This window comes from Pezoporus wallicus, unplaced genomic scaffold (assembly GCF_028554395.1).
Source record: "Pezoporus wallicus isolate ANWC-B61680 ecotype Strahan unplaced genomic scaffold, APGP_CSIRO_Pwel_v1 contig_5785, whole genome shotgun sequence".
In the NCBI taxonomy this organism is placed as follows: Eukaryota; Metazoa; Chordata; class Aves; order Psittaciformes; family Psittacidae; genus Pezoporus; species Pezoporus wallicus.
Window position 1 is genome coordinate 2423412 of NW_026641150.1, and position 12668 is coordinate 2436079.

Consider the following 12668-nt stretch of genomic DNA (forward strand, 5'->3'; position numbering starts at 1 on the left):
TATGTTATTAAGTACTAAATAAACTTTAAAAAAAGCAGCTGCTAGCTATGAGCAGCTGTCCTTTGCATGGACCAGTAAGCTGACACCCACAGCAGCGTATGTCAGGAGCACATATGGTCTCCTACTGCACCAGATTTTATGCACTCACAAACACTTGCAAGGGGGCATGTTGGTAAAACCTTCCCTCCCTGCACCCTTCTCTTCTCACATATCTGGTAGTTTTGTTTTTGTCACTTCTTATTCTGCCTTGAGATACATGAACAACTATAGTAGTGCTGTTACATAAAACAGAAAGGTTCTTTGCAACAACCAACCAACAATATTTTATTGCCCAACATTTGTTCAGGATGAGGACAAAAGGCTGGCTGCACGGCAATTGAAGTTAAAGCTATATTTGGAGTTAAAAAAACCCAAACATTCAAATGTAAATACAAATTCAATTGTTCTTTTAAATAGTAAGTGTGGGATTTTTAAATGAAACTGTACTTAGACTCCAAGAAAGTTATAACTAAATTACAATTTTTTAATAAAAGTGTTTATAATGCAAAAGCTGACCAACCTTCAGTAATAAACTTCTTTCCTAATGTCCTTATCACATTGCTACAATATCACTTACAGATGTCTAGGGTTATAAAGCAGTCTTTTGCACAACTGTATTACAGCCATCAGTCTTTTTTTTTACACTAAAATAGAGTTGGTTCCATATGTTGTGCTGTAGGAGCTTAGGATGTCTCTGCCTGAGCTGTATCTAAGTCTTTATAGATTATGTAAGTGCCATCTATATTGGAACCAGAATTAATAATGTGATCGGGATGCAAGACTGGATGTGCACAGGAACTCACTGACATTGCAGTCATGGTGTAGTGCTGGGCTGGGCAAAATCAGCAGCTCCGAGTTCTGTTTCTTTTTACTCACGCAAAACCGATATGAACTGAACTTTTGCAGAAGCTGGCATTTTTTTGTTCCTCTTGTAGTGCAGGTGTACAAATTGGCACTTTCTTCTAAGCCACATCTAAAGAAAAACTTTGGCTTATAATGAATATGCCAAATTATTAAATTTGATAATAGGCTTAAAATATGCATAACGACTAACTCCCACCTAGGCATATGAAAAAAGACATGACGTTCTAGCACCAGCCTTGATTTTGCCACAGCAGGCTCTACACAACAAATGAGGCGGCCGCATTCCCATGCAAAGAAAATTCTGCACGTAGGCTCTGATGCTAAAGGTGCTCACTCTTGTGCACAGCAGAGGTTCACATGTGTGTGCACGGCGTGGACAACATAGCTGTATCTTGATGTGGGGTACAGCTGGGTGAAGGGTGACAATGATGCTAAATGAAGAATGAATGACCTTCCTTATTACCAGTCCTATGCTACCCACTGCTGTGAGACTTCCCACCTTAGAAGGCTCTACTTCCTTTCACAGACCGGTGAATCACAGAATCACAGAATGGTTGAGGCTGGAAGGGACCTTGAAGCTCATCCAGTTCCAATCGCTGATGCCATGGGCAGGGGCACATTCCACTAGTCCAGGTTGCTCAAAGCCCTGTCCAACCTGGCCTTGGACACTTCCAGGGATGGAGAAATGAAGATATGAAAAACGTGAAAATAGTACAAATGACTGAAAGATTGACTAGGCAGAAATACTTCAATGACTATGTATTTCAGATGAAGGAAAAGAGAGAGAGGAAAGCTTGATAAAACTTGTTTATGGAGGAGACAAGCCGAAGCTTGTCATATAAACTCCATGCAGACAAAGCAGCATAGCTTGCCTGTGTTAGCTGAAAGGCAGCATAAGAAAGCTATTGTGGACTTGTTGCAGCATGCAAGGACTGCGCGGAATTACAATTGGCTGTAATTGGATTTGCCAGGGGGACTGCAAGAATAGGCGTAAACCTGGTAGCTGTGGACATGAAGGAAAATATCTGGCTACAGCATCGGTCATTTACTAAATTTCTTCTGTTGTCCAATCATAATTAGTAGATACAGGGGTCGAGACCTGGATGATTCACTTCAGTTTTGTGAAGAATTGCTGAAATTTAAAAAATTACCTGTCTCTAATCTCCACTACATGCAGATGACCTCTCCATCTACTGATGCATAGATGGTCTACTGCTGTATTGTAGTTTCTGAAGCTCATAACTAATTCTTGGAAGCTTGTAACAGAGAAGGGACCAGAGGCAAGACTTACGTCATCTCTCTGTCATTTACGTAATATGAAAAGAATCCGAATTAACAAATTAGTGTATTTAAAACTTTATGAAAACACTTCTTCAGCTGGGAAAAAAAAAAAAAGGAAAAAGAATTCTAATAAATTAATCCATTTCCTTCCAACAAATGAGGTTTGAAAGAAGTTTTACCATTGTTAAAGAAAATTTCTTTTGAAGACATCTGCAACTCATACTTTGCAGCCACTTCAAGTGTACATTTCTCATTCGCTACATGCAGCCATGTTTTATGTTAGGTACTATTTTTTTTATTTTTTTTTAGGAAGCATTTCTCTTAATTCGAAGAACATGTCCATTGCTTTGTTCTTAACCATGGAACATTTTTCAGACCGTTCCAGACTGCTTAATTTCCTGTCAAGTTTACCTGGCGGGTTTAATTTCTTGGAATATTTACTAGGTCTAAAGAACAGCATGGTTGGTTCTCAGCTACGCTAGTTGCCAAACTAGCTTGTGGAGCTGAGTGCTGTGTGCACCTTACCAGATGACTGGGAAAGTCTTTTGCCTTTAGGTCTGCTGAATTTAATTATCACTGGACTTTTTCCATAGGCAGATAATACAAAGCAGGAGGGATTTCGTACCCTCTCCAAGCCAGAAGACATTTTTCAGTGTCTGTTGATAGTAGCTGGTTGCATTACCTGCTTACCAATGATATTGAAGTTTGTTTAAGAATGAAGAGAATGTTTTCTCCCAGCCTTAATGTTTTTATTCTGTTTTGGAATGCTATACCAGCACCATCCTGTCTGAGAGCGTTCCTATCAACAGCCTTATTCCCAATAATATGCAGTATCATGTCACATATATTAATTTATGACTTGGTTTACTGCTTTGAAGACTCGGTGCATGATACCATCTGAAAAATTAATGTTGACTTTCAAACTTAGCTGTAGAATTCAGATATGGAAACTCATGTTGGGCAATCTCACTCCTCTCCCAGCATGAAGTTCTTCATTTTACTGTTTTTGTGGCTTTCCTCGCTCCCCAAAGTATAGATCTGTACTGACAGGGAGAAGAATCATAAGAAAAGTACTGCCTGGCTAGACTGCAGGAAAGTCTAATGTTCTCTTTAATGACAGAACAGCTCAATGGAACAGAAAGGCATTCAGCACTATTATTTGTCACCTTCCCTACATTTTCCTGTGGGCTCATGAGGTTTTGCACACCATCAGAGCTTCACACTGATCCTGCTAGTGAAGGATGCTTGTGGGAAGCACTAATTTGATGACTCTACCGAATAGGACTTGGGATCTGATGTTGCAAATAATGGAGTGCAGGCTGTGAACAACTTGAGTCATCAGCTGGATCCCAGAAAACTTTCTGCTACCCAGGACAGATTTGTAATGCGGGAATCCATGTATGACAGTTGGCCCTTCCTGTGTCTGAAGATGCTTGGGTTTCTTCTAAGCTCATGACTGTTCAGGAGCTTTGATTTCTTCCACTCCCTCTAGAGGCTATGCAAAATGTAGTCTGTAACACAGTTTTCAATGTGCCAGAAATGCATACTGGGATTAGTGACATCTCAGAAAGGTTCGTGGGTTCTTTGCATAGGAAATGCAATCAAGCTAAGTAAAAGCTCTGTTTACCTGGGCCAAGATATTCCTTTGACTGGACAAAGTAACCACGGAAGTTGATGGCATTTCTGTTTATATTGCAGGTGCAGGGGCTACCTCTGGCATTTCAGCCATCTTCCCGAGTACCTCTGGCACAAGCACCTTCTCACCTTACCAGCATGCTCACAAAGGTAAGAATGCACTCAGATTTAATTTAGTGGCTGTTTGTTTTGAAAATGGCATCAACAAAGTGCAAGCAAACTGGCAATATCTATTGTGAATTTCACTGCCACTATCTCCAGTTTTCTAAAACTTCTGCTAAAATAATTCAGAATGATTTTTTATTTCTTGGTTAATCAACACTGCACAAATATGGCCAGTCTGTTACTGAGCTAACCATAACAGTTCTAAAGCATGGGGTTGGAACTAGATGACCACAAGGTCCTTTCCAGCCCTAACTATTCTATGATTCTATGACTCTATGATTATTAGATTTTAAAAATATGTGAACCTGAGAAGCCACAACAGGAAAGATGCAGTTACTGAGGTACTGACAATGCTGCTGTTCCTGGTATTGTCTGGAAACATGACCATGAGAATCATGTTTTCAGAAAAATTAAAGTTTTCATGCATTTTAGCATATCTGTCATTTTCTGCATCCTTTTGTGGCTTTTCAATTCCAGTCTTTTGCATCCAAATTTTCCCTCTGAATACCTTTTCACATACCTTATTTTACCTTCTAGCCATGCTGCGTTTTAAGTCTTTTAAGTTGAAGTTAGAAAAACTTCAGCTCTTCTGCATGTGTTTCCTTTTTACTGCAAACCTTCTGAGGCAGCCATAGTCACCAACAGTCGTTTTAGGTCTCATCCCGTTTGTTTATGTACTTTCTATTTTTAGATTCCAATGCTCTTTCCCAGCATACAGTGTAGGAAAGCTGCTACTCTTGTTTACGTATAGCTTCCTATATTACTAGCAGACAATATAATTTCCTATACCTTTCTATCTGACAGATCTTGCCATCAGTTTTTTTTTTGATGAATACTGTTAACTGGTCAGTGCAGCATAAATGTTTTCAATTCTGAAAACCTCTTTGCCTTTCCAATGCAACGCCAAGTTCTTCAATGCTTAACAAGTAAAACGTAAGTGTAGACCAGACCACAAACCGTTAACTGTTCTCTGATCCTAACAGTTGCTTCTTTATGAAAATATTTATTTCAGGAGATCTTTCAGGACAAGGACATCTGGCTACAGCTCTTATAATTGCAATGTCTACCATCTTCATAATGGCTATTGCCATTGTCCTCATCATCATGTTTTATATTGTGAAAACAAAACCTTCTGCTCAAGGTAATTGGTCAACACATGAAATTTTAGCTGCAAATGCTATTTTTAGATGGCTTCTGAGAATAATTAGTGTTATATTTTTATATTCTAGCCTGTTGCAAGAGCCATTCAGTAAAAAATGTCGAAGCTCAGGCTAACACACAAGAAGAGAAGAAAGAAGTGCAAGGTACAAGTTACTTTAGTTTTGCTTTTTCTGTTCAAGGGAACATTTGGCTTAAATACCCTTACTGCATTTGTCTGAATTACAATTTCCCTTTAAATTGTGTAAAATTCATGAGTTTGCTAAAGAATTATGTATGATAGTTTTTGTACTTCCAGCATGTCACTTAATCCTCTGATAGCAATTAAAAACATGTCAGAGAGATTCATGTTTTCAGTAAGGTTACCAGCAGAACTCATCTGGTTACCAGCTGAGACAAAGCACTGGTTTGGAAACTCATTGCCAATTTAAATTTCTCTAATTTTTGATCTATAGATAATGTTGTGATATTCTCTGAGAAAGAAGAGTTTGAGAAACTTACAGCAACTCCAGCTAAGGCTGTTAAAAGGTGGGTAATATAAATGTACTTCCAGTTTAACTGAAGTGGGTGAGGGACATAGTCACCATTCATCCTGGTACAGAGGAATACATGAAGAACAAAGTAGATGGGTATGCTGGTAGCTTGCTGCAGCAGGGAAGAGACTAGACACCTTAGTAGATTTTTCCTTCTCTGGTTTCTAGGACAGGACTGCAGTTGTTACCAAAGAGAAACCTGTGTCCTCCCCACTTCCTCTGTGACCAGTACATCAGCTCTTGGGCCTCCATCTCCTATTTGGAGAGGTGTCTTTGGGACCCAAGTGCTGCTGTCACATACATGCCCTTAGTAAGGTCCCCCTTCACTTTTAGGCAAGAAGAGTAAAAATAACTGCTCCAGGCCTTTAGGAAGCTCCTTGGCGTGGTGTGATAATTTTCCTCTAGTGTCTGCCTGGCATCCAGCCCTGGCCAGATAACACGATTAAGGTGGGCTAAACATGTCCTTAGTTGGAAAATCCCTCTATAAAAGGATTCCTGCAAGCTGCATATGATTTGATGGGCATTGTACATATACTCAGGGCAGGTGAATGCAGTTACATTCACAGGACAGGAGGAAAGGTGTTTTAAAAAATGGAAGCCACTTTTATCCCATTACTTTATATCCCATTACAAAAAGGAGATTATTTTAGTATAACCTATGAAAGGTTTCACTGATATAACTATAACCTTCATTTTACAGTGAAAATGATGCATCTTCTGAGAATGAACGCCTTTTAAGCCGTAGTATGGATAGTGATGAAGAAGCTGCAGTTGACAAGCAAGGGACTCCAGAGAGATGCTTGTTATCTTTAGTGCATTTGGCCAGAGATAAGTCTTCTACAAGCAATAAGTCAACTGGGGTAAGTCTGCTTTTGAGAATTAAATTTGAGAGAACTTCTCTGTCTTATTTTGGGGCCTTTTTAAGAAAACAATATGCAAAATATCACCCCCAAAATGTATGATCCTGCAGACCAGGCTAATTCCGAAAGCTTCTCCAGAAAAATTTACCATAGAATCTCATTTATTTAGTGACATATATGTACATATATAATGCTCAGGGTTGAAAAAAAAAAAAATTTCTTACAAAAGTACTAAATGTTTTTTTTAGTATTATATTTTATAGTCTAAAGGAAGAAAAAACAGTTAACAGCAACCGCTCCTGATATGGCTAATGCTAATATAACTAACCCCGATGCTATATTTATCACAGAAAATCCAAGACAGAAAAATAGTGTAGCAGCATGGATGGATGCATACAACAGGGTAACATCTGAGTGCCTTAACCCAGAAGCATTGGTATTTTCAAGGCATAAACTTTTCAGTCAGTGTTGTGCTTAGTTTTTGCATATTATTTTGAAGAAAACACGTGTTTTGAAGGTCATGCCTGTGCTCTGAAGGACACTATAAAGCTGCTGTTTATTTTGCTGTGGAAGGCCTTCACTTCTTCCTGATGTGTGTGTACTTCTTAGAGCAGTTTATCTCACTTGGAGTATTTCGAGGCAAAGTTAAGGCTACACTTCACACACACAACTTTTTAGTTTATATTAAAATGAAGCTATCCTTAAAAAGAAGCTGTCTGCTTAGATAATTTTTGTGGCTTTAGTACTTCAAAAATAATTTGTAAATGGTGATAGCTAGGACAAAATCACATCATTAATATCAATCATTAGATATCCTTTAAGAATAAAAATGTTTGAAAGTGCATATTTTCATGTTTACATCTTTCAAACTGTTGGGTTGGTTCAGCTCAAACTTTCAAAAATAGCTCATTTTTCAGCTAAGACCTGACACAGGAAGTCTCAACAAAAGAGAAATGGTTCTATAGTTCTAGACACTTACGACTATCTGAAAATAACTTACTACTCCAATGCTCACCTTTTAAAGTTCAGCTTTATGATATATTTCTAAATGTCCAACTTCAACGTACTTCTGTATACACTGGCTTGAAACTGGGTAATATGAATTGTGTAGGCATGAAATCAGAACATTTAATATAAGTGACTTACCTTCTAAAGACCATATATAATAGATATGTTCTCCAGAGTGATTTGGATAGACAGCTTGAAAGACACCTGAAACATGAATTATTTTTTCCAGGCCTTCTGTTCTAACATAATTCTCATGGAGTGAAGCCTCCTGACAAGGCTGAAGAAAACCATTCAATGAAAGTGCACATTGCGCCAAGATCCTCTGCCCCATACCTAAGATTTCCTTATCAAGCCAGTTGCCAGAAGTTAGAAAAGCAGTAATTTGCTTCAGGCTGGAGATTAAGTAACATTTCTAGTACAGGAAAGAGTATTAAGTAGCTATTGCATAAGGGCAAAGAAAGTTAAGAGGCTTGCTCTTAACCAAGTCTGCTTCCTCCTAGTTAAAACAAAAACCATTACAGAGTGAGCTACCACAGGGAAGAACATCAGGCTGTTTGCTTTCAGCATAACCTTCTCAAATCCCCCATCTTCTGGTGCTGGTGAAAAAAGCATCCTGAATAATTCTCCATGGGCATAGAATCATTTAGCCTCCCTCATTGCCCTAAAAACGAGAGGAAAATGAAAATAACAGTGCTTAGGAGGAGTTTTAATAAATCCCATTAAAAGAAAATTTCCTGTTTACAAGGTTCTAAAACAGCAAATCCAAGCCTACAATAGCAGGACAACTGATTAAACACATGTAAATTGTGCCAAGAATATGTGAACAACAGTCATTGTCTGCACTGCATTGCCCTGCAATACAACACACTTGCACAGCATCTGCTCCAGCGAGACAGGCTTTGGGTGGAGCAGCCACTTTGCGGTCTTCGGCTGCCAAGTCTATTAAACCAAGTCATTGATGTGCCTTTAGATCCCAAATAAAATGAGGAAAAAATTTCCACAAAACAAAATACTGAAAGCAGAGCTTTTTTCTTCTAACCTGGTGAAAAGTGTCAAATCTGTGGAGATAATGCTAAGGTGCTATCAGAAAGACAGCTTTTCAGAAAGCTCAGTCCTAATGAGAGCTGGCAGAGGGATGACAATTCCAGTCCCTGAGAAATCATGACATTTTGACGTTTGTTTTCACTCCACATGGAATCCAAAGCCAAACCTTCATATTTTTGCTAAATGAAACTGTATCAAAATGTCTGTTTTCAGCTTGGAAAATGTCAGGTTTTCAGTCTCAGTGTCTTTCATGTCAAAAATGACTTAAGCTCCCTGGACCTCAGATTCTCCCTGTCCAAAGCTTCACTGGTTTATTTATTTATTTATTTTTTTTCCCTAACTGTAAAATGTTTCAGATTTCACTGGGCAATATATCATGGAAGAAAAAAACTGTCGATTAGTAATGTACTAAGCGGTTCTACATCAAATGACAGGAAGGAAGATCCCCTGCTCTACAGTCCTTTTAGATTACTGGAAGAAGGCAATTTTAATCTGAATTTAAATCCTTGTGGGCAGTCCTATCCTGGTTTACCTGGAGAGCCCTACAGTAATTATCTGTATGTGTGGTACTGGTTTTGTCCGCGTTGTCAGGAGTTTGCTGCAGTCTGAAAGAGAAGAAATACACAGATACTTGGAGCAGAAAAGTAATTGCTCTAAAAAGGGGCTAGAAGATGGAAAGAAAGATCTCTAGCAGTGGAAATGGAAATCAGAACAAGGTTTATGCTTCACGGAATAATTGTTGTGCTCTCTTCGAGTCTTCAAAAAGCACCCTTGAGAACGTTGTGTGATAGCCCCTAGCGCCCTGAAATGAAGAATTTCCATGGCTTTTTCACTGTTGTCTGCTAATTGCTTACCCCCATGACTGAAAAATTAATGAAATAAATCTCTTCTTATTTAGATTCAAAGTCGAAGGAAAAAGATACTTGACGTGTACGCTAATGTATGCGACGTTGCAGAAGGTGAGTGGACAAAACTTGCACCTCTACTAACAGCACACAGTTAGATTAAAAGTGTTTGCTACAAAATAAGAAAGGCTTCTGCCTTCCTATGGAAAGCAGAAAGTCCCAATCCAGAGAAGACACTCTGTAGGCAGATTTGTAGTCCCTTGCCAGGAAGCCCCATGGTGCCCTGATCCCAGAGCTATCCAGGCTGGGCTTAGGCTGAAGTACACCACGGCTTCTTTCCAGGTGTGTGCATGAAATTCCTTCCTATGGAGAGCAGGAAGGGTAGTGTTGGGTCATGTCAGGACATGCACACACAGACCAAGTAGTGCAATAGCACTCTTGCATTCCCCACCCAGAGGAAACCTGTTTGATAACAGATAGAAACTAGCTCCAAATGCAAAACTGTAATTTGGGGAGGGTCAGGACTGAGGGTAAGACACAAGTCTCATCCTACTCCTCTAAATGCTGTCTCACCTTTCACAACAAAAAGTGCAGTTTCCAAGTTTTAAGTGGTTTAACCCTCTTTTACCACTGGACTACCTCAACTCTCCTATTCCAGCAGAATAGGAGAAATTACTGCATTTACTTCACACACACACTTTGTGTGCACATGTGCATCTGAGTTTTTTGTTGTTCAGGGAGCCATATCTCCCACCAAATTACTGCTGTTGAGTATGAAGCAGGAAACTACAGAAGCAAAAGACTGGGTTTGAAAAAATGCTGTAGCTGATTCTCTCCTCTATTCTGTGATCATGAATACACAGAAAACATGTCCAGGTAAAGAATAGCTTTTTCCCCACAGGATGAATGCTAAATCGTCTCTAGAGATTCAGTGATAGTAAAGACAATCAAGCACTAGCAGGGGCTTTTATGCTTGCAAGCATCTGGCACCATTGCTTCACCTCACTCCTCACACTCCTACAAGGGCAGCTTTCAATTACAGAGATGTTACAGCAGCTGCTGGTGACAGACTCAGGGAAGGATTGCAGATGTCTCTTGAGCTCAAACACTGTGCCTGATGTGCAGAGGTGTATTAATGGAGCTGCTCGCTAGGGATATGACTGCAATGTACTTAGTTCCTAACAGCTAGTAAATAGTTGAAGGAAGGGGAAGTGCTGTGAGAATTCATACAACCCATTGAATAATTCTTTCCCAGACAACTTTTTATTCTAATTATTGTACACTACTGTCCCTAGGAAGAATTAACTTGGTAATACACAGTAATAACTTTGAAGCTAGAGATACCTATCATGGACTTTCACTTCAAGATTTTAGCTGTATTTACAGCTAACAGTATGTACTGTAGTACCTTGTCTTGGATAGTCTAGACTTGAGCACAGAGCCATCTGACAATAAACACCTCCCACTGCAGGTCTGAGCCCAACAGAATTGCCATTTGATTGCCTGGAGAAGACCAGCCGAATGCTCAGCTCAACCTACAACACAGAAAAAGCCATAGTGAAAACATGGCGCCACCTTGCCGAGAGTTTTGGACTGAAAAGAGATGAGATCGGTGGTATGACAGACGGCATGCAGCTCTTTGATCGCATCAGCACAGCAGGTTACAGCATCCCAGAACTGCTAACCAAACTGGTGCAAATAGAGCGGTTGGATGCTGTTGAATCCTTGTGTGCAGATATTCTGGAGTGGGCACAAGCAATGCCTGCTCCTGAGCCAGCGGGGACGTCCTGACATGCCTTCCTGGGAGCAGCGCTTCCACATCACCCTCAAGAACCATGATTCCGCTGAGCACCGCATAAAAAACTTTGGACAAGAGACCATTGATGTTTATTCTACATAATCGTTCACGATAACCAGTGGGAAGTGTTTCTCTTTGGCTTCTAAAAGAAGTGAAGTTACACACCTACCAAAACAAAAGCAGAAATCTCCCAAGAAGCTTGGTATGAAACATGTCAATAAACAAAATGATCGTGTTAAACAGTTACTGATAAGCGGACACACAAACATCCATTTTGAAGTCTGTGTATAAGTGCAGATAACCCTGCCGATACCCTTCCTGCCTGGCCTTCAAGAGAGGCATTGGATTGCTCTCTGAACATATTCCAGTCTCTTAGGACTTTATTCAACAGTTTAATAGTTACAGTCAAAAGCAGTACCACAGCTAACGTAATTCATACACATAAGGCACGTACATTTCTATCGGCTCTAACACATTCAATACGTAACCGGTTTAGTTTTCTACACTTACTATGGGTTTGTTGAACCTAGAAGTATGTGCATAGGTGCATACACAGAGTCCTCAGATTAATTTGCTATATGAAAAAAGAGTCTGACATAATTTACAGATTGAAGTGCTTCAAAATGCTGTACATAATGCACATAAATGCATACTTGGTCCATACTGACATTTCAGGAACTGTAAATTCAATTTGCTGACTTGCTGAGGACAAGCTGGTTACTGAGCAGTAAAAGCTGGCAATCACTCCTTGTAAGCTGAGAGCAGCAAGCTCTCTTCTTCCTTGCCACGACAAAAACAGAAGCAACCAAACCAGCTTATCCACTACCATGAAAACTGTATTTTTCCAGTAAATTATATTTCAAGCAGAGGAATTCAGACAACAGTGATGCACGTTTGACACTAGGAACAAGAAGAGTAAACTTCTCTAGGGACACCTGAAATGCAGGTGCTATGCTCTTGTAAGCGTAGACCATGAGCGCAGAATCCACAGGTAAAAACCAACTCCTCGGGAAGGTAAAGCATTATTGTGAGTTTGTGTGCAGAAAAAGTTGACCTATTTTTTTCGTTTTAACTAATCTCTGATTTTCACCTTTGAAAGTTCTCTAAAACTTGTTCAGACCACAAATCAGTAGCTGTTACCAAACCTGTTTGCTTAATTTATAGCTAAAATGAGTGATGACGCATTTCAACAAGTACAACCACTAAATTAAATCATGTCAGTTACAGAGCAGTATTTTAAGATTCCAAGATTCATGACTGAATGAAATGCTATAAAAAATATTAACCATTACCCTGAAGTGAACAACCAGTATTCCATCAGTTAGCAACTAGATTTTGTCTATGATAGCATCATTATTTTGCAGAACATTTAGTATCACCCTTTAACATCTATATTTAATATCTTCTTAGCACTTGATTCATATAGCAGAGGAAGTAC

General features: G+C 39.4%; 1 protein-coding gene across 2 annotated transcripts in view; it reads left to right on the forward strand.

Annotated features, from left to right (window-relative positions):
- EDAR (ectodysplasin A receptor) overlaps positions 1-12031 on the forward strand; it is a 74357-nt gene extending 62326 nt beyond the window's left edge. For both annotated transcript variants that reach the window (XM_057422351.1, XM_057422352.1), the window contains 7 exons: positions 3883-3969; positions 4997-5125; positions 5214-5288; positions 5598-5670; positions 6376-6535; positions 9486-9546; positions 10904-12031. In XM_057422351.1, coding sequence (XP_057278334.1) covers positions 3883-3969; positions 4997-5125; positions 5214-5288; positions 5598-5670; positions 6376-6535; positions 9486-9546; positions 10904-11223 — 905 coding nt within the window. In that variant the 3' untranslated portion in view covers positions 11224-12031. The remainder of the gene's footprint in view (positions 1-3882; positions 3970-4996; positions 5126-5213; positions 5289-5597; positions 5671-6375; positions 6536-9485; positions 9547-10903) is intronic.
- Positions 12032-12668: the final 637 nt, after the last annotated feature.